This window comes from Phycodurus eques, chromosome 10, assembly GCF_024500275.1.
Source record: "Phycodurus eques isolate BA_2022a chromosome 10, UOR_Pequ_1.1, whole genome shotgun sequence".
NCBI classification, from domain to species: domain Eukaryota; kingdom Metazoa; phylum Chordata; class Actinopteri; order Syngnathiformes; family Syngnathidae; genus Phycodurus; species Phycodurus eques.
This window is the reverse complement of record NC_084534.1, coordinates 13,336,304-13,354,819: the sequence shown is the minus strand read 5'-3', so window position 1 is coordinate 13,354,819 and position 18,516 is coordinate 13,336,304. Positions and strand designations below refer to the sequence as shown.

Below are 18,516 nucleotides of genomic sequence, written 5' to 3'. Positions count from 1 at the left end.
AATAAAAAAGGAGTAAATGAATAATGAGCCATTTAGTAGCAAGCCACTCAGGGGAAGAGAAAAAAAAAAAAAGGATCTGCGTTGGCCGGGAATCGAACCCGGGTCAACTGCTTGGAAGGCAGCTATGCTAACCACTATACCACCAACGCGACATTGGTTCTGTGACCCCCTTTATATATAAAAGAGGGGTTTCCCACGGTAGGGCACGCCCTGCTGCAATATTACTGCTTCCAGGACACGCCCTGCTGCACGATGATTGGATGTTATATCCCTGAAGAACACCTCTTCCAGACGGGATAATCAGTCTGTGACTGTATGGCGGCGTTAATGTTTCCCAATAACCCTAACCCACCATAATCTTAACCTTAACCCATACCAAACCGCCTTAAACCCAACCCTATTCCTAAACCTAACCATAACAAACTACTTTGTTTTCAGTTCGTACAAATGTGATCCATGTTTGGGATGGTGATTTCGTCACATCTGCGTGGCCGGCCCTTTCCGTGACGCAGGAGCCAATCATGTTGCAGTGGGGCGGGTCCTGCTTAGAAACTATGTGGGAATCCTAATTACGCGTCAAAGAGGGCAGTCGGCGGTAGTACGCAAATTATTGGTCAAGTGTGTTAAGGAGAAAAAAATATTTTCCAGCTGTCAGTGTTACTCGAATACGAAAATATATACAGTACTAACATTTTAACACTTTATTAGGTACACCTAAAGCCGTTTCTCAGGCTTTGGGTACACCTTTACTAGTTCACAGCGACCGGCAGTGGCGACTAAATTTGGGGTACTGTATATAGTGTTGGGGCCGTTGTGACTATATACATCTACTTTTGTGTAAAATCACATTTACATAAAAATATATTGGTATTAAAAAGGTCACGAAGAAAAAAAAAGTGATGAAGCTCCAACGCTAATGTGCGTTAGTCAACAAATATAAATCTTATTACAATTAATTGACATAAAACAATAGCTATAATACACAACTATTAAAAGTGTAGATATTCTCCTTAGATTTTTTTCCCTAGCTCGTTTTCATTTATAATCAGGCACGTTGTGGGCGACTATTTGTAGCAGTGATTATGTTGATGTTGCGTTGGCAGTTTGGCCGTTGTGTTTCCCATGCAACTGTTTTATTTCGATAATAAACGTTTGAATGTTTTCTAGTGAACATACTTTCGGACGGTTAAGTGGATTTGAGAATGGTTTTATTTTGCCGCCTCCTAGAAGTGCATTAGTCCACCGCTAAGTGACCAAGTTATCGTTGCTAACGTGGCGTCTCTGTGTACACAACGATATTGTTCGCAAAATTCGGCGGAGTAACGGAAGAGGCGATGAGGAAAGGTTCGTGGAGTTGTGTAAAATGTTTGTTTCTGGAAAAGAGGCCCTTTTTGGACTCATGAAAGTAACCGCTCTGATTTTATGCCATGCGTATGCGCCTGTTTATGTCTTCCAGTAAACGTGGTCATCCTTGTGCTACTTGCTGTGGCTTTCCTGATCATAATTCAACGGAATCTCCTCAGCCTCAGCGACTTTTTACACAAAGAAATCACACGTAGGTGCTTTCAAGTCAGCCGCTTTTATTACGCCACTAGCTTTTATCCATGCCATAGGGCGCACTAGTAGAACTACTGTGTCTTACGAGTAACGTTTTCCCCCACTACTAGTACCACTTTATTTACCCTACCATTACCCAATTAAACCTTACTAGTAAATTACTGTTTTGCAGTATTAACAATATTAGGCCCAACTAGCAAGAAATGTCATGCACAAGTAGCATCCTGGACCCCGCCAGTAGCATCAAAATATCCACTAATAGTTTTGCCTCAGTAGTAACATGAAGTTGTCCTACTGCTATGTTTCCTCACAACTTTGGCATAAGTACTAGTAGGACAAGTACATGTTACTAGGGAGGCAAAATTGTAAACTACATGACAACTAACTGCATGCTACTAGTACCAGTAATGAAACGAAATTCTACTAGCTAACACCTAGGGTTTCATTATTGCGAATTTCCCAATTGTGGGACTTGTAAGGGATATATTATGTAGTTGTCCTACTAATGTGCGGAAATGTCATACGGTAGTGGAAAAAAACGTCACAGCCGTTATACTAGTGCACCCGAGTCGTTCTACTAGCGTGCTGAATTGTTTATGGAAACGCGTTTGAGCATTTATTCAATTTCCATTTTAAGGTCCTTGTGCTTTTTGTCTTAGTAGGACAACTACACGTTAAGACTAAAGTGAAGCAAAACTGCACTAGTCGACAACTGTGTGGTAGTAGTATCAGTGACATTATTCAATTCGATTAGTTAACATCTAGCACTTACCTAGTAGTACTAGTAGCACACAGATGTAAACTAGTGCACAGTTTTGATTGGGATATCGAATAAATGCTCAAATCCCTTTCCATGCACCACGCAAGCATGAAGTGAAAATCCCTGATGTGTTCTCCTCCAGATACTGGGGCCATTCTTCCCTTTGAGGCGGAACTGTCTCCGGACCATAGGGTGGATTTGGAGAGACAAGGAGACGAGATCCCTGTGGTCATGACTGCTGCTGAGGAGAGGCTTGGTGCTGCTGTGGCCGCCATGTACAGCATATACCAGAACACGAAAGCCAATGTTGTCTTCACCATTGTCACCATGAACGAAACAGTGGATCACCTAAAGTAAGACCGTAAAGCAGCCTATTCTGTCATGTGTATGAATGCAGGGGTGGGCAAACTTTTGTCTTCATGGGGATTGTCGTGGATGAGGTTTAAAAAAAAAAAAAAAAAAAAGTTTGTGAAATAGTTTAATAATTAAATAATAATTAATGCTAATTTTTAAATTGTACTTATTGATTCAAGTATGCTTAACTAACCAATTATTGAATAATTATTTCAAGTCAAATTGTTTATTTTACTATGTAAAAATAATTTATGCTAATAAAATAATTAATGCTACATTTTCCATGTATAATGATTATAATTACAATCATTTAATAAAAAAGTACAATTGTTTTAATAATATTTTGTATTTTGTTTACAATAAATACATAATTTAAGAAAAATCCATCCATCCATTTTCTGAGCCGCTTCTCCTCACTAGGGTCGCGGGCGTGCTGGAGCCTATCCCAGCTATCATCGGGGAGGAGGCGGGGTACACACTGAACTGGTTGCCAGCCAATTGCAGAATTTAAGAAAAATGAATAAGTAAATAAAAGTGAATCAATTCATTGTCATTAACCTCTGTGTGCGTGTATCTGTCCTGAGGGCCCCACTCGAGAGGCACTACATTATTTAGCTATATAATATTAGAAACATGGTGTACTGTAGTGCTGGTCAACATACTAATATAAATACCTCATTGAGTGAAATATTGTGACTGGGAGATGTCAAGTATTATAGTGCTTATCATGTCTTGAGGCGTTCTACAAATGCACACAGAAGAACACAGTCTTGTGTTTGAATTACCAAAGTGTGTTGATCAACAGGGCGTGGCTGAGTGCACCTAGGCTAAAAAGCATGAAATATAAAATGGTTCTCTTCAAGCCTGAGCTGCTGCTTGGCAAGATACCAAAAAGTCCTCAAATGATAGATGGCACAAAACCGGTGAGGCAACTGTTTGTACATTTGGAGTACTGAACATTTATTAACCACATGACGTTAAGTTGATTTCATGCAAACTTTGCTCATCGGGCCTACTTTTCAGCTGACCTTTGCCAGATATTATCTGCCTTTATACCTGCCTGAGGTGGAGAAAGCCATCTATTTGGATGATGATATCATTGTGCAAGGTAAGACACTCTGTATTTTAAGATAATCCATATCATACCATGATTTTTTCCTAACTGAAAAATCAGATTTCCTTTTTGGTTTCAGGGGATATTAAAGAGCTTTATGAAACAAGTTTAAAACCTGGACATGCAGCAGCCTTCTCTGATGACTGTGATTCAGCATCTGCCAAGGGCATTGTTCGAGGGGCTGGAACTCAGGTTGGAATCTCTTATGTCATTACCAACATCAGGATGTGTAGGTAGACTAGCAAAAAGGATTTTTGAAATTCCTCTTTTCCACAAAGTTAAATTCGGTGCGGTACATAATTATTTATTTTTTTTAGCATTTTTATTGGGAGAAGGATCCAGAACAACATACTGTACAACTTGTTTGGCAGCCTACCATAAGGGTACACAGTAAAGTGTGGAACTAGCAACACTTCAGGCTGTGGATTTGTTGACAGAGGATTGACCTATAAGTATTTGTGCGACTATTGGAATGGTGGGTAACCCCCGCTATAAGGTCACTCTTTAGTAGAATCCCCAAAGTCAAAGCACAATTTGGAAGCCATCCTATATTTTGGGGAAACTATGCAAATCACAGATGGGTACTGGTGATGACAAAGAGGAAAGGTGTGTCAATGACCGTAGAGCAGGAAATGGTACACGTCATGGCTGCTATATACTACTATATAATATAGCGACAATAATAAAATAATGAAATGTCAGGGAAGTCGGCCGTGTTTACTGTTAAAGTGAAGAGACTTGCCTCTTTGGTACATGGCGTAATCACTGTATGTGTCATTAGTTATTGATGAACACAATTTGTTTTTGTTTTAATGTACAGTGAACCTCCACATATTTGGAGTCACCTTTTTGTAGATTCTTTCGGAACCTATCCTATTATTTGCAGACAATGCTCCTATTTGCTGTTTTTATATTCATGCCAAAGCAATAGAAATATTTGCTTGGTGCCAAGGAACTATGTTGAAGTGAGTTGAGCTTAATTTAGACGTAAGTAGTGGGCTAGGCCCTAACACCATACATCAGATAACATAACAGCTTACTGTGCACTTTACATAGTTAAGCATGTTAAAACGTTATATGCAGTGATTAGAATGAATTAGGAATTTGATTCAAGTGTCCTCCCCCCACCTTAAACAGAATAACTACATGGGTTTCCTGGACTTTAAAAAGGAGGCTATTAAACAACTGGGAATGAGGGCCAACACATGCTCATTCAACCCAGGAGTCATCGTTGCCAACCTGACCGAGTGGAAGAACATGAACATCACTGGTCAGCTGGAGCACTGGATGGAGCTCAACACACAGTCGGTTACTCACACTGCACAAATGTGGCCAGCTTGTTTCTTTACATTGAACGTGTATGCATTGCTTTTATTTCCCCAGGGACGATTTGTACAGCAAGACGTTGGCAGAGGGTATCACCACTCCCCCGCTCCTCATAGTTTTTTACAAGCGTCACGCTACACTTGACCCCATGTGGCACGTTAGGCACCTTGGTAAGTACAGTGAAGCCCATAATTATTCATACCCTGGACGAACTTATTTACAGTAGAGGACTAACTTACCGTAAATGAAGCACTAATAATAATAAAATCAAACACTGTTTATCCAGGCACAACAGGTGCTGGAAACCGCTACTCGCCACAGTTCGTCAAAGCAGCTAAACTCCTTCACTGGAATGGACACTATAAGCCTTGGGCGAGGACGTCCTCCTTCACCGACGTGTGGGACAGGTGGTTCATTCCGGACCCCGTGTACAAGTTTCATCCAGTGCGGAGACATGTAGAGGACAAATAAGACTGAAAATGTGTGGGTATCTGAGTAAGTCAAGTCAACCCGGCTGGCAGGAACACACCTCTCTCAGGAATACAAATACATCCATCCATTTTTTGTACCACTTATCCTCACTAGGGTCGCGGGCGTGCTGGAACCTATCTCAGCTATCTTTGGGCGAGAGGCGGGGTATACCCTGAACTGGTCGCCAGCCAATCGCAGGGCACATATAAACAACCATTCATACTCACAGTCAGACCTACAGGCAATTTAGAGTCTTCAATCAACCTACCATGCATGTTTTTGGGATGTGGGAGAAAACCCATGCAGACACGGGGAGAACATGCAAACCCCACAAAGGTGGGGCCGGGATTTGAACCCCGGTCCACAGAACTGTGAGGCAGATGTGCTAACCAATCAACCACCATGACACCGAATACAAATACAGTGCCGTGAAAAAGTATTTCTCAAATTGTTGCATTTTTGCAGTTTCCTCACTTTAAGATCATTAAACAAATGTAAATATCAGACAAATATAACCCAAGTGAGCATAAAATGCTGTTTTCAAATGGTAATTTCATTTATTAAGGGGTAGAAAAAAACTTACCTGGCGCTGTGTGACAAAGCAATTGCCCCCCCGTAAACCTAATAACCAGTGTTGCCACAGTTACCTTGAAAAAGTAAGTTACTTCACTGATTACTGGATCTTAAAAGTAACTTGGTTACTTTACTGATTTGATTTCAAAACTACATTAGATTACAAGTAACTTTTTCAGTTACTTTTAGCAGCTGCCAAGTGGCAGGAATATTGTACTTATCCACAGTACAAAAAAGAGCATTAGCTTAACTGTACCCATTACTTGGTAATATACACCCAACAGGTTACAGAATATCAACATGAACCAATAACTGAAATATTAGTGTAGTTGAAGCCACATTAAATGAGCTATTTAGTGCAGACTTGACATGCCAAATAGAGTAAGTACCCAACAATGTAAAGAAGCACACAATTCTCTGGTACACTTCTCTAAAGACCCATAACTAATAGACAGAGACTGTTGCAACCCTGTATATTGATTGAGGTTGTGGTTTCTAATTGTGCAAGAGTCCATGAACGCATGCACACACGCTTGCTCGCACCATCGTAATTTTGATGCGAAGAGAGAGAGAGAGAGAGAACTTTTTTGCTCCCGGTGACAAGATTACACAACCGTTCACATCTCTGTGGAGATATTTTGGCCCACCCTGCATTTCAATTGGATTAAAGTCTGGACTTTGACATGGCCACTCCCAAAGCTTCCTTTTTAAAAAAAAAAAAAAAGCCATTCAGAAGTTGACTTGCTGGTGTGTTTTGGATCGGTATCCTGCTGCAGAACCTAACCCCTTCAGCTTGAGGTCACAAACTGACAGCTGAACATTTTCCTTCAGAATTTTCTAAGAGCAGAATTCATGGTTCCATCAATTGCAAGTTGTCCAGGTCCTGAAGGAGAAAATCTGCCGAAGACTTGGAACTCTGCCTTGGCTGGCATTTTTGCCCAGTCTCTTCCTTATTGTTGTCATGAACACAGACCTTAACTGAGGCCAGGAGGCGTGCAGTTCTTTAGAAATCGTACTGAGTTCTTTGTGGCCTCCTGGATGAGTCATTGCTGTTCTCTTGGGGTAATCTTTGTAGGCTGGCCGCTCTCCTAGGAAGAGTCACTACTGTTCCATGTTTTCTACGTTAGGATAATGGCTCTCCCTATGGTTCGCCAGAATCCTAAAGGTTTTAGCTTTTGTAACCTTTTCCAGACTGCCAGATGTCAATTACTTTTTTTCTCGACTGTTCTGGAATTTCTGTGGATCGTGTCATTTTGTTGCAGCTTTTTCAGATCTTATTTCTGGCTTGATTTTTTTGGGGACAGATTCAGTTTGAGTTTTTGATAGAACAGGTCTGGAGGTAATCAGGTGATCAGTGAAAATTAACCAAAATATATTGCCATAATGAATTTATGATTTAACAAGGGGGATAATGCTTTTTCACACAGGGCCAGGTAACTTTGAATAGTTAATTTTAAAACAGCATTTTACATTCACTTGGGTTATATTGGTCTATTTACATTTGTTTGAGTTTAAACAAAGTGCGGAAACTTCAAAAACAAGCATTTGGGAAGGGATTCAATAATATTCACAGCACTGTATTCTCCAGGGATAACCTTCCACTCACCATTGCTTATTGGTACTGTATTCATAATACAGTATTGCGAGAGTAAATTTGAAATCACAGCTGCTTTAGTTGAGATGAGCATATTCCCAAATGTACTAAAACTTTCTTGCGTTCTGGTGGCTTTTTCAAGCGGAAATCTTTGACGAATTGAAAAGTGAAGAATCAGCAGACCCTGACAAAGCTAATCGACCTATTTTGTCAAATACAAAGCCAATGCATGGCTAATAAGGGCACGTGCCAAAACAATGAACTATTCTCAGTTACACTGTTTACATAGAGCTCTCACACGCTCACACAGACTATTTGAAAGGGTTAGTTTCCATTGTTAAATTGGTGCAGCAGCATCTTGCCAACTTTCATGGGTATCATTCCAAGTCACTCATGCTACCTTACCCTTCCTGTGGAAAAGTAATGTTTTATTGTTACTAGTGTCACTCCATTTTCAATGTCAGTTAACGTCAGTGACCTGTGCTGGTTCAGAATTTCACTACAGGTTTTACACATTTCTCTTTCTGACTGGTGAGTTCACACTTGGATTGAACACAGTACAACAGTAATTGTACTGAAATATCAATTTCAATCTTAAGGTTAGCTGTTACAATGCCCCCACCCCCTCTTTTTTTTTTTTTTTTTTTGGTGACAAAGCCTAGCAATTTCATATTTGTGGTGTGAAAGGTCTCTACAGTATGAAACAACTGAAAGTCCTAATTAAATCCATTGGTCAGCAGATCGAAACTGGCTCATTACATTAGTCTCTTTATACTTCAACTGATTGGCACACGACAATGGTGCCACATGATTCATAGACATTGACACCAGTTCAGACATTTTTCACTTCTTTTTAGGTTAGTGATAGTATAATTTATGTTTGCCAGTTTGGACTGATTATGAATTATTCAAGTTTTTTTTCATTAGTGTTAATGATGGCAGAAGTCACACGTACACCACACAACACCTACATTTGGGTTTCAGGTGCCTCAGTGACCATTGTTTTAAATATCTTTTGATACGTTTACCTTCTACGTGATAATTTCTGTTCAAAGTTATTAAAATAAAAGTGGTTCACATTGAATTTTGACTTGTTTACTTCATTCTATGTCTATGAACAGCCAATGTCTATGAATGGTCTATTTTTGTTTTTTCCTTTCTGAATATTTCAGATACCGGTGAGAGAAGACTCCAGATTTGCAGTGAGTGGATGTTATGAGTGTGTATAAATGAAGGTCTGCACCTCCCCCCTGACCTCAGGCTCAAGTTTATTTAAAATAAGTGTTAAAGTCATAGGCATCATCTGTTTCCACTGTGGAGGAACTGGTGTTGATGGGGGCTGACTTGAACTGAACATGATTTGTTTCTGGAAAGACAATACAAAGGGTCTTCAGTGGGTATTTGTTGACAAGAATGTTAAAATGTAAGAAACTGAAAACAAATGGGTACCTTCGGGTGAAACTTTTTCCGGTTCATCTGCATTTGTCTCATCAGCTTTTTGTTCAGGCTGTGAGGGGAAACACAAAACATTAAAGCGATCCAAAGACGCACAGTTCTCTCAGAGGTTTGTTCACCAGCAGGATCAGAGTTGGATTATAAGTCTTCATGAGTGAATCCAGACTTGCGTTTCTGTCCTCATTTCCATGCTTAGGTAAGACCTCAGACTGCTAACTTCAAGTCAAATAATTATTAAACTATTAACCATGTGGAGTACCTCTTTGTTCTCTGCCTCAACATCCTCCTCATTGGGTCCAACACCAACTTTTTCTTCAGTGATGTCGCTGACCACCAGCAGACCTGTAGTGGGACCGTTCGACACAAACTCGATACAGTTGGCCGGGATTGGGAATCTTATATCTGTGGAAAGGACAATTGCATTTACTCAACCGTAACAGTACAAAATGTTGAATATCTTCGCCAACACCCGTACTTTTCAAAGTTTTCTGGTTGCCAGTTTCCAGTTGTTTACGATCCCAGCTGCTCCACATCTCTGTGACCACAGTGTCTGTCACATAGGCAGGGAGGCTGTGTTGATCAGGGGCCTTGCAGTGGTAGCGCAGCACGGCTCTGGGAGGAATCAAAAGATGGACAAATGTTAGCATGCACTCCCATGCTCATACTACCACATTTGTCAGCCTGACAGTGTTTGGATCAGAGTTGGATTAACAGTCGTCACTGGGAAATCTCTACAATCTATTTTTGTCCACATTTCCACACTAGCAGTCTGTGATGGGTCATTGACCAGAATCAACAAGGTTAAAAGCTAACCCTGTCCAATCGTCCAGAAACGATGAAGCGGCCTGCTTCGTGTTGAGGATGCCACCCTTTTGCAAGAATCCACGCTTTCTGGCCAACAAGGTTAGAAAGTCCCCAGAGGTTCTATAGTTAGCAATATTGTAATTGAGCATGATCTGAAATGAGAACAAATGGTGAGGAAATGACCATAATGGCACCATGGCACCCATCTCATTTTACTGAACAATACCAGAGTCTTGTCACACTGCTTGAGCAGAGTCCCGACAGCCTCCTCCACAATTTCTTGGCCGCCCCCTACTTGCAGGCTCCTCAGAGCCATGGTGGCTGCCGGGTTGGACGGACATGCCAGTATTCCCGGACTATCTACCAAATTCACAGCTGCCGAGATTTGCACCTCCTGCATGGATCTGAAGGAAAATGCGTTGAAATCCATATTAGAAAGCAGTTACTAGCAATATTTGTCAACACTTCTCATTAAGATTGTGTCAACTCACTTTGTGACGCCTCTCTTCACACCAACAATGCATGCATGACTTCCCTTAAGAGTGTTGATTAGGCTGCTCTTACCCACATTGGGAAAGCCTGGACAGAAATCAGTTTTTTTGCAGTCTTACAGTTGATGTTATAATGTGCGATGCATAGGATCGCTTTCAACATTTCATCCTTATTTATACGCTACACATCTGTCATCAAGGTTTTTTTTTAAAATTTTATTTACTATACAGCAGTTCACTTTGTTTTTGTTAATGTTAAAAAAAGTCACTTAAAACAATGCCTTAGTACTTTTGGGTAATGTTAGCATTTAATTAGCATGTGGGACCTTCACTGAGGGACTTTTTGTGCTGATATTGTTGTGTGTGCAAATGTGCGGCCACTACATGTTATCAACAAATCTCTTAAATTCACTTTTCAGTCTTTAGGTTTCAATTCACTGGTGAAGTTCCTCCGCCTGTAGCAGTTTTTACCGTTTCACTAATTTAAACATTTATTCTGTTCCACAATATCTTGGGTTGTTTATTTATTTTTTTAAACCTGCAACATGCAGTATACAGCGATGTGAAATACAGAATCAGTGCTGGGAAAGTTTTTTTTTTCTATACGAATTAGTTCAAAGTTCAGTTCATCATTCCAAAAATGAACTAGTTCATAGTTCTTTTTTGTCAATATGTTGCTGACGGGCTATTATCTTCAAAATACTGGCATTTCATTTCCCCAATGTTGCCACCCATTCAGTCCACACTAGTAGCCAGCTCCAGCTTTCACCCTACAATCTCAAAAACGAAAAACTTGTTGCTTTAATTATTTAAAATGAGGAATTAAAACAACAACAGGACTTTTGTCCTTAATGTGCAAACAAAAACAACACAATATGGCAGGAATGATGGTGAAAAGGACATTGATAACTTTGCAAAACAAAATAAATTCCATGTTATCACAGTGTGATCGTACAGTTTAAAAGGTCCCGTATTTTGCCAAACCAAATGTTTCTAGTATTTTGTGATGTAATATTGTCTCAATGGTGCCTGAGTAAACATGTCAAATAGGAATTATTCCACGCATCCATATGCTTTTCTACCGACAGGCCTGAAATCAAGTCATTCTAATTTCGCACTTATCGACATCCCTAGCGAAGAGCTGCGGCTACCGCTCCGCTCCCGAGCCTGTCAACATAAAAATGTGCTCTCACAAGTGGGTCTTCTACACCGAGGCAACCAATCAGAGGAAAGGGTGGACAAATATGGACAAAGCGGATACAAAACTGGCTCAAACAGAAGGAGCTTTCAGAGGGGCCTTTTCTGGACACTAGTAAGACAAAACCAAGGTGTTCTTTTAAAATGAAACTGACACTTTTATACAAAGTTCATGTTAGAGACTCACTCTATGGAGGTCTAAATACCCCCCCCCCCCCCCCAAAAAAAAAAATAATAATATAAATACCTTTAAAGCATTGATACAAATAATTTTCCTACTAAATCAATTTTTACAATTATGTAGTGTATTACAAAAGAACAAGAACTCCCATTTACATGTCCCTGAACTCACCTCAAGCACTCATGTAGCTGCCTGCCTACAGTAGTTCAATTCCGAAGAGCGAAATAGGAAATGCAGTGTGAACACTTTCTATTAGCATATCCAAACAGGTCCACTGCTGGTTACTTAATATTACAGTTGATTCACTGTATATTACAGAACACCAACATCGCAGCAGACCCTGCAATGTGACGATTGTCCACACGGACATCGCGATGACGATGCTCAAATAAAATATCGTGCAGCCCTATCTGCGATTGTAAATTCTGTTGTTAACTCCTGGTCTTTACCAAGACAATTACTTTTAATAATAAATTAAAATTTCCTGATTATATAAAAAGGTTTTATATCTTATGAGGTGCTGTTTCGTGAGATTAATTATTAAAATTCCCTGTGACTCACAAGATTGAGACATGAGGAACTCCACACACACCCATTTCTTACCAACGATGCCCACTTGGAGACGAGATTTGCCCTCCTTGTTTGCAGCATAATGTGTGAGCAGATCAGTGAGAAGGGATGATCCTTTGGGTAGGTCAAGAATTTTATTGGAGGGCTTGATCCTGCGCCGCCTCTTTGCTTGCTGATCAAGACATTACCACAAGAGAAAAATCACAAAATAAATAAATAAAATCAACCACAATGGACAATTTCACATCAAACATTTGTTCACAACACACAAATGAAGCTCAGCATAGACAGGGCCACTTCATTGAGTGGTTTGATTGTTAATGTCGGAGGTTGTAACCAGTTAGGAACAGCACCACACAAGCTGTTCAACCTTCTCAGACCTCCACGGAACTAAACTGAAAATGATTCTGTATCAACATCACAATTAAAATCATTGGAAGCAAGTGGAATTTATTTACTAGTTCAAACTAAAACTTAAAAATAGTTATTAACAGTTATAGTATATAAAAATAAGTCAAAGCAGTAAAATGTTTTTTTTCAAGATTGTATTTCTTTAACAGAGATGTGACTAAGGTTTTATTACTTAATATATTACATGACTTAGCACCTTCCTATCTTGCTGACTTAGTGGTGGTGTAAGCTCCATCCCAAGAACTATGCACGCAACATGCTGGTCTATTGGCAACTGAGAGCTAAAAAGAAGTCAGCATGTTCTAGAGCATCCTCTATTCGGGAGTCAGAGCCAGATTTGTACAAAATAAATAAATCATACGGCAGATTTCTGGCACTATGCCGAGTACTTACAGCCATGCTTTTGTGATTACGGGCAATACAAACAAACTCGACTCATTTGAACAATCAAATCTTTTGTATGAACTTCCTAAATGGACTCATTTCATGAACTGATCGTTCCTTTCTCAGTTCAGTTGACCTCAGCCACAAGCCAGTGCGACATGAGAAACTCCGCCACAAATGATGCAACTTGTGGCATTGCTACAGTAACTAAGTGCAGAACCGGGCCGCCGACGAGGTAATAGCCTTCGTAGCCATAGAGCTCCCACGATTAAAAACATTTACATTCCTCATAATGGATAGTTGCATTTTTTAAATTTGTTTTATTTGTTTCTACACTGGTTTGTCCATACATATATATACCAGTAACTGCTAAAATTGCCTGCTTAATTTGTCTCGTTTTCATCTCTCGTTATAACAAACAGTCATGTGCAAAGGTTAGCTAGCAACTCTACCTTTCTACCTACTAAGGGTGCACCATATATTGTTTGAGCATCATCATCACAATGTACATCCACACAATAATCACATCGCAGGGTCCGCTGCGATGTTGGTGTACTGTAATATACAGTGAAAAAACTAATATTAAAAGTGACCAGCAAAGGGACCTATTTGGGCATGCTAATAAGATTAGCACCCATATTGGAGTAAATTATAATTCTTAAAACAACACATGGAGCACTCCAGAGTGTTGCATACTTATCTCCATGTATGATAACTATGAAAGAGGATGTGGAAAACAATGTACACCTGCTGCAGTTCCTACTTCGCTCTTCAGAATGAAACTACTCTCGGTATGCATGTCGCAGCTGTGTGAGTGTACGAGGTGCGTTCAGGGACATTGCGTAAATGGGAGTGAATATGTTCCTTGTTTCTTCTGTCATACATCTATCCATCAATTTTTCATACCCCGTACCCTAACTCGGGTCACGGGCGTGCTGGCGCCTGACTGTATCCCAGCTAACTCTGGCCGAGAGGCGGGGTATGCCCTGAACTGGTCGCCAGCCAATTGCAGGGCCCATATGGAAAAGTCTAGTCTTCAATCAACCAACCATGCATGGTTTTGGAATGTGGGAGGAAACCCAAACAGGCACGGGAGAACATGGAAATTCTGCACAGGGGAAGCCGGATTTGAATCTTGGTCCTCAGAATTGTGAGGCAGATGTGCTAACCAGTCATCCCACAGTGCCGCCTAGTACAGTACATAATTGTAAAAATTTATTATTAGGAACATTATTTGTACCAGAATGCTTGTTTTGTTAATATACAACAGCTGAAATAAGTATTTAACACGTCACCATTTTTCTCAAGGTGTGATTGACATGAAATTTTCACCAGATGTTGGGAACAACCCAAAAAGTAGAACAAATAAGATCAGAAATTAAGTTGCCTGTAATAATATGAAATGACAGGGAAAAAGTATTGAACACATGAAGGGAGGTGCAAAAACACATGGAAAGCCAAGACAACACCTAAAATCGATCAATAATCAAAGTCAGTGCAAATGAATATCAGCTGGTTCAGTGCTAATTGATCGCCTACAAAAAGGTCTCATTGCCAAGGTGTGAGTCAAGACACAATGGGTAAGAGCAGAGAGCTGTCTCAAGACCATCGCAGACCAATTGTTGCGAAACATAACAATGGCATTGGTAACAGGCACATATCTTAGCTTCTGAACGTTCCAGTGAGCACAGTTGGGGCCATAATACGTTAGTGGAAAGCCAATCATACCACCATAAATTTGCCTCGATCAGGTGCTCCTCGCAAGATTTCTGAGAGAGGAGTGCAAAGAATAATCAGAAGAGTTGTCCACGAGCCAAGGACCACCTGTGGAGAGCTTCAAAAAGACCTGGAATTAGCAGGTACAACGTCGCCATGGCCTTTATACATGCTCATCACTCAAGGCCCCATTGCTGGAAAAAAAGCATGTCAAAGCTAGTTTAAAGTTTGCTGAACAACACTCGGACAAGCCAGTTAAATACTGGGAGAATATAGTCCAGTCGGACGAGATCATGAACCAGCTGATATTAATTTGCACGGACAAGGGGCTGGATTGGTGTTTGACTGATAGATTTTAGGTGTTGTCTTGGCTTTTCATGCCCTTTTGCACCTCCCTTTATGTTCAATACGTTTTCCCTGTGTCATTTCACATTTTTTAAACTTAATTTCTGACCTTATTTTTTTCTACTTTCCTTTTATGTATGGTTTACCTGGGTTGTTCCCAACATCTGGTGAAAAATTCAGGTCAATAGCACCTGTGGAATTATATCCAGTGATAAAAATGGTGACGTGTTAAATATTTCAACTGCTGTCTATCGCAGGCTAAAAAAAAAATTGCTTCATTTTTATTCAGACATCATGCATCCCCACTATCTTTGAAGTAACCCTCCGCACCCTGTTTATAGCAGACATAAGATACTGTAGGTGCAAAGTTAAAAAGCCCAGGCTCCTTTAAAGAGGATTGTATAGGAAAACAAACTATCATTGAAGTGCAATAATTGCAGTAGTAATGATTTAATCCATGTTCTGTTTGGGACTATGATTTTAAATAGTTATGGTTATGATCATTGCCTGCCACTGTGGGGGACCTAGGTTCAAGACCCCTACCCATGGCTGTGGTGTCCTTGAGCAAGACACTGATACCCCGAACTGCTCCCCGGGCGCTTCAGCTGCCCCCTGCTCCAGTGTGTGTTCACCGTGATGGGTAAAATGGCTTGTTTTGCTAGTAAATACACTGCAAAATAGTGCGAATAATTATATGGGGTGGTACACTTATGCAATTGTTTTTAAATGTATGTCAATCATATGGTTATGGTAATGCTACTAAAAAAGCTGGTTGCACCAGGTGCTCCTAGTGCAGAGCCCTGGCATAATGTCCATACCGTTTTTATACATCGATGGTGTCTTGGTACTTTGAAGGCCACAACTGGAAACTCCTGCTGTAATATTTGTATCCACTGTTGCACATTTTCTCTTGGTACCAAATCTACAACATAATACAAATCACTCAATTGTACTGGAAACAACGTGAACACACAAAGCAATGCGGTGAGGTGTCTTGCCCATGTACCTATTTTGCTCAAAACAAAAAGTATCTTCTTGCCCCCCCTCTGCAGGACTGCCTCCTCCACCTGTGGACACCTGCACCCCATTGGATCACGAGCATCCAGCACCTCTATGACAATATCAGATGCATCGATGACCTGAACAAAGGAAAACGTTCTGATGAGTTTCAACGAAAAACACAAAGCCACAAACCAGGATTGTGTAATTACCTTGTTTAGTTCAGCACAAAGAAACTTTTTTGAGTTCCTTATTGTGGTATTTTTTTCCCTTGGACCCTTCGCAGTCTCATCCTGCAATATAGTGACAAAGAGCAGTGATATTACATAAAAACATTGATTTTATATCTGAATCCAAATTCCATTGCTTTCTTTTGTTACCTGACGTGCTTTTTTGGCTTTGGGTTCTTTTTCTTTACATCCAGTCTCCTTTTCCTGTTTCCTCTTCTTAGCGCGCCCTTCTTTTGCAGCTTGTTTTCGTCTCTCTTTTTCCTCCTCAATCTGAGGTCAGTGTGTTTGGCAGAATTACTGATTTTGCTCAAGGCTCTCCTGCCTCTTCTATCCTGATCATATTGCCGTGCCACATTATGGCAGCATAAAAGAGCAGTGGAGGAAATTGCAAGCCATTTGAGCATTTACTCAATAACCTACTTTTGTCCTCATTAGTAAGACAATTCATCACACTAGTATAACAACTGATGCGCATTAGTAGAACCACTGTTACTCTGACATACAAACACCAAAGGCATGAAAAAGGTGACAGACCAAAAAAACAACATTGTAGTGGTGTCTGGGGGGATCCAACTTCATGCTACTAGCACTTGTGACAAAACGGTACAAGTTAACATCTAGCTAACTAGATTAGTAGCACACTGATGTCAACTAGTGTGCAGAAATGTCATACAGTTGTGGAAGGCAGTAATGGTAAAACATTTCACTAGTAAGAAAGTCATTTTTCTGACGCGCTCTAGCAGTTTTACTAGTGCGCTGAAGTTCTCGAACTAGCGAGGAAAGAGCGTACTAGTACACGGACACAAAGCGCACTGCTCAACGTTCAGACGGCTTCCAAAAACTAACCTGCAGTCTCCTCTGCTCTGCCTCCCGCAGAACTTCCTCTTTAAATGGAGCACTGCTAGGCACTCCTGGATCTTTCTTGGGTCGTCTGCTCACTCCTTTCTTCTTGGCCTCTTTTTTTCTCTTTCGGTTGTGCTCTCGGACCTGTATATATTTATATAAAAAAAAAAAAAAGCCAAATATGTGCATAAAATCAATTATGAAAGAGAAGAAGCAAACTGTGCGGACCGTTCTAAAAGTGCAAAAGCTAGCCATCTTACCTTCTTTTGGATTTTATACCGTTTTGAACATGACAATCGCTTACTGGCTTTCCTTAGCTCTAAGAAAACGGGAAAAAGACGTTAACGTTGGCAAGCAGCCCGGAAACGCACACTTTCTGGATCAGTAGCGGTAAAGGTAAGGCAAGACGTATATTTATTTATCGTAACTAAAAGCGTCTACTTACTTGGTCGTTTCATCCTGGAAGTGTCGGGTCGGCCGTTCCAGTGTGCCTGAGGTGCTACAATCGCACGTGGTCTCAGGGCCAGACTCACAAGTCGTCAATTCCGCTTTAATCAGCGCACAGTTTAATTGTATACCGCCACCTGTCTATCAGGAGGTTTACTACGATTACTAAACTCAGTCACAAAGAACTTCAGATTTTACAATCGAATAAAATCATCCACGGTCCACCCATCCATAAATTTACAGACAAGTCGCTGTTGTCATTTAGCAGCTGTTGGATTTTTTAAACAGTGAGTGGTTTTGCAAATAACCCAGCAGACATAATGTTATCATTAACTGTATTTATTTTTTAAAAAAAAATGTGTTCATTGTGTTGTACAGTGTTGAGGAGTAACTGATTATAGATTATGTAATTTAATTACAAAATGTGTGTTATTGTAATCTTTTACATTACTGGGAGAAAATGTGAACCGTTGCTTTTGGAAATTTCCATGATGACAATTTTAGTTCTATTTGAAATATAGCCTCAAAAACTTGTGTTTTAAAAAAAAAATTCATATCACTTCCTCTTCTTCCTAAAGCCGACGCCTGTGATTGGCTCGCTCTTGTCATGTCCCTTTAAGAGTAGCCTCAACCATGACATATTTTTCCAAATATGACCTTGAAGCGCCACCTTGTAGTGCAATATGAGTTCGTC

The 18,516-nt window shown here is 40.3% G+C and overlaps 2 protein-coding genes and 3 non-coding genes across 5 annotated transcripts; 1 reads left to right on the top strand and 4 right to left on the bottom strand.

Moving 5' to 3' along the window:
* Window positions 1-77: 77 nt before the first annotated feature.
* Window positions 78-149, bottom strand: trnag-ucc (transfer RNA glycine (anticodon UCC)). Its single transcript has one exon. It is a non-coding gene; the product is annotated as a tRNA-Gly (tRNA).
* A 900-nt stretch (window positions 150-1,049) lies between these two features.
* On the top strand, window positions 1,050-8,853 carry glt8d1 (glycosyltransferase 8 domain containing 1). Its single transcript, XM_061687974.1, has 9 exons — window positions 1,050-1,344; window positions 1,457-1,555; window positions 2,460-2,670; window positions 3,477-3,594; window positions 3,695-3,779; window positions 3,865-3,977; window positions 4,923-5,089; window positions 5,169-5,281; window positions 5,398-8,853. The coding sequence occupies exons 1-9, from the start codon at window positions 1,335-1,337 to the stop codon at window positions 5,580-5,582; spliced, it is 1,101 nt and encodes a 366-aa protein (XP_061543958.1). The 5' UTR covers window positions 1,050-1,334; the 3' UTR covers window positions 5,583-8,853.
* A 147-nt stretch (window positions 8,854-9,000) lies between these two features.
* gnl3 (G protein nucleolar 3) lies at window positions 9,001-17,902 on the bottom strand. The gene is made up of 15 exons (XM_061687973.1): window positions 17,821-17,902; window positions 17,636-17,694; window positions 17,379-17,519; window positions 16,683-16,802; window positions 16,515-16,595; window positions 16,310-16,442; window positions 16,122-16,225; window positions 12,481-12,619; window positions 10,500-10,587; window positions 10,235-10,412; window positions 10,018-10,160; window positions 9,680-9,816; window positions 9,464-9,606; window positions 9,199-9,256; window positions 9,001-9,115 (listed from the first exon to the last, which is right to left on the bottom strand). The coding sequence occupies exons 1-15, from the start codon at window positions 17,831-17,833 to the stop codon at window positions 9,018-9,020; spliced, it is 1,635 nt and encodes a 544-aa protein (XP_061543957.1). The 5' UTR covers window positions 17,834-17,902; the 3' UTR covers window positions 9,001-9,017.
* Window positions 9,888-9,963, bottom strand: LOC133409348 (small nucleolar RNA SNORD19). Its single transcript, XR_009769396.1, has one exon. It is a non-coding gene; the product is annotated as a small nucleolar RNA SNORD19 (small nucleolar RNA).
* Window positions 12,699-12,832, bottom strand: LOC133409351 (small nucleolar RNA SNORA47). The gene has a single exon (XR_009769398.1). It is a non-coding gene; the product is annotated as a small nucleolar RNA SNORA47 (small nucleolar RNA).
* Window positions 17,903-18,516: the final 614 nt, after the last annotated feature.

Excerpts from the sequence above, each read along its gene's own strand:
- glt8d1 (XM_061687974.1), top strand. Across the intron at positions 2,671-3,476 it reads GAAACAGTGGATCACCTAAA|GGCGTGGCTGAGTGCACCTA; the intron begins GTAAGACCGTAA and ends GTTGATCAACAG. Across the intron at positions 3,780-3,864 it reads TGATGATATCATTGTGCAAG|GGGATATTAAAGAGCTTTAT; the intron begins GTAAGACACTCT and ends TTTTGGTTTCAG.
- gnl3 (XM_061687973.1), bottom strand. Across the intron at positions 10,413-10,499 it reads GTGAAGAGAGGCGTCACAAA|ATCCATGCAGGAGGTGCAAA; the intron begins GTGAGTTGACAC and ends ATTTTCCTTCAG. Across the intron at positions 9,607-9,679 it reads CAACCAGAAAACTTTGAAAA|ATATAAGATTCCCAATCCCG; the intron begins GTACGGGTGTTG and ends TCCTTTCCACAG.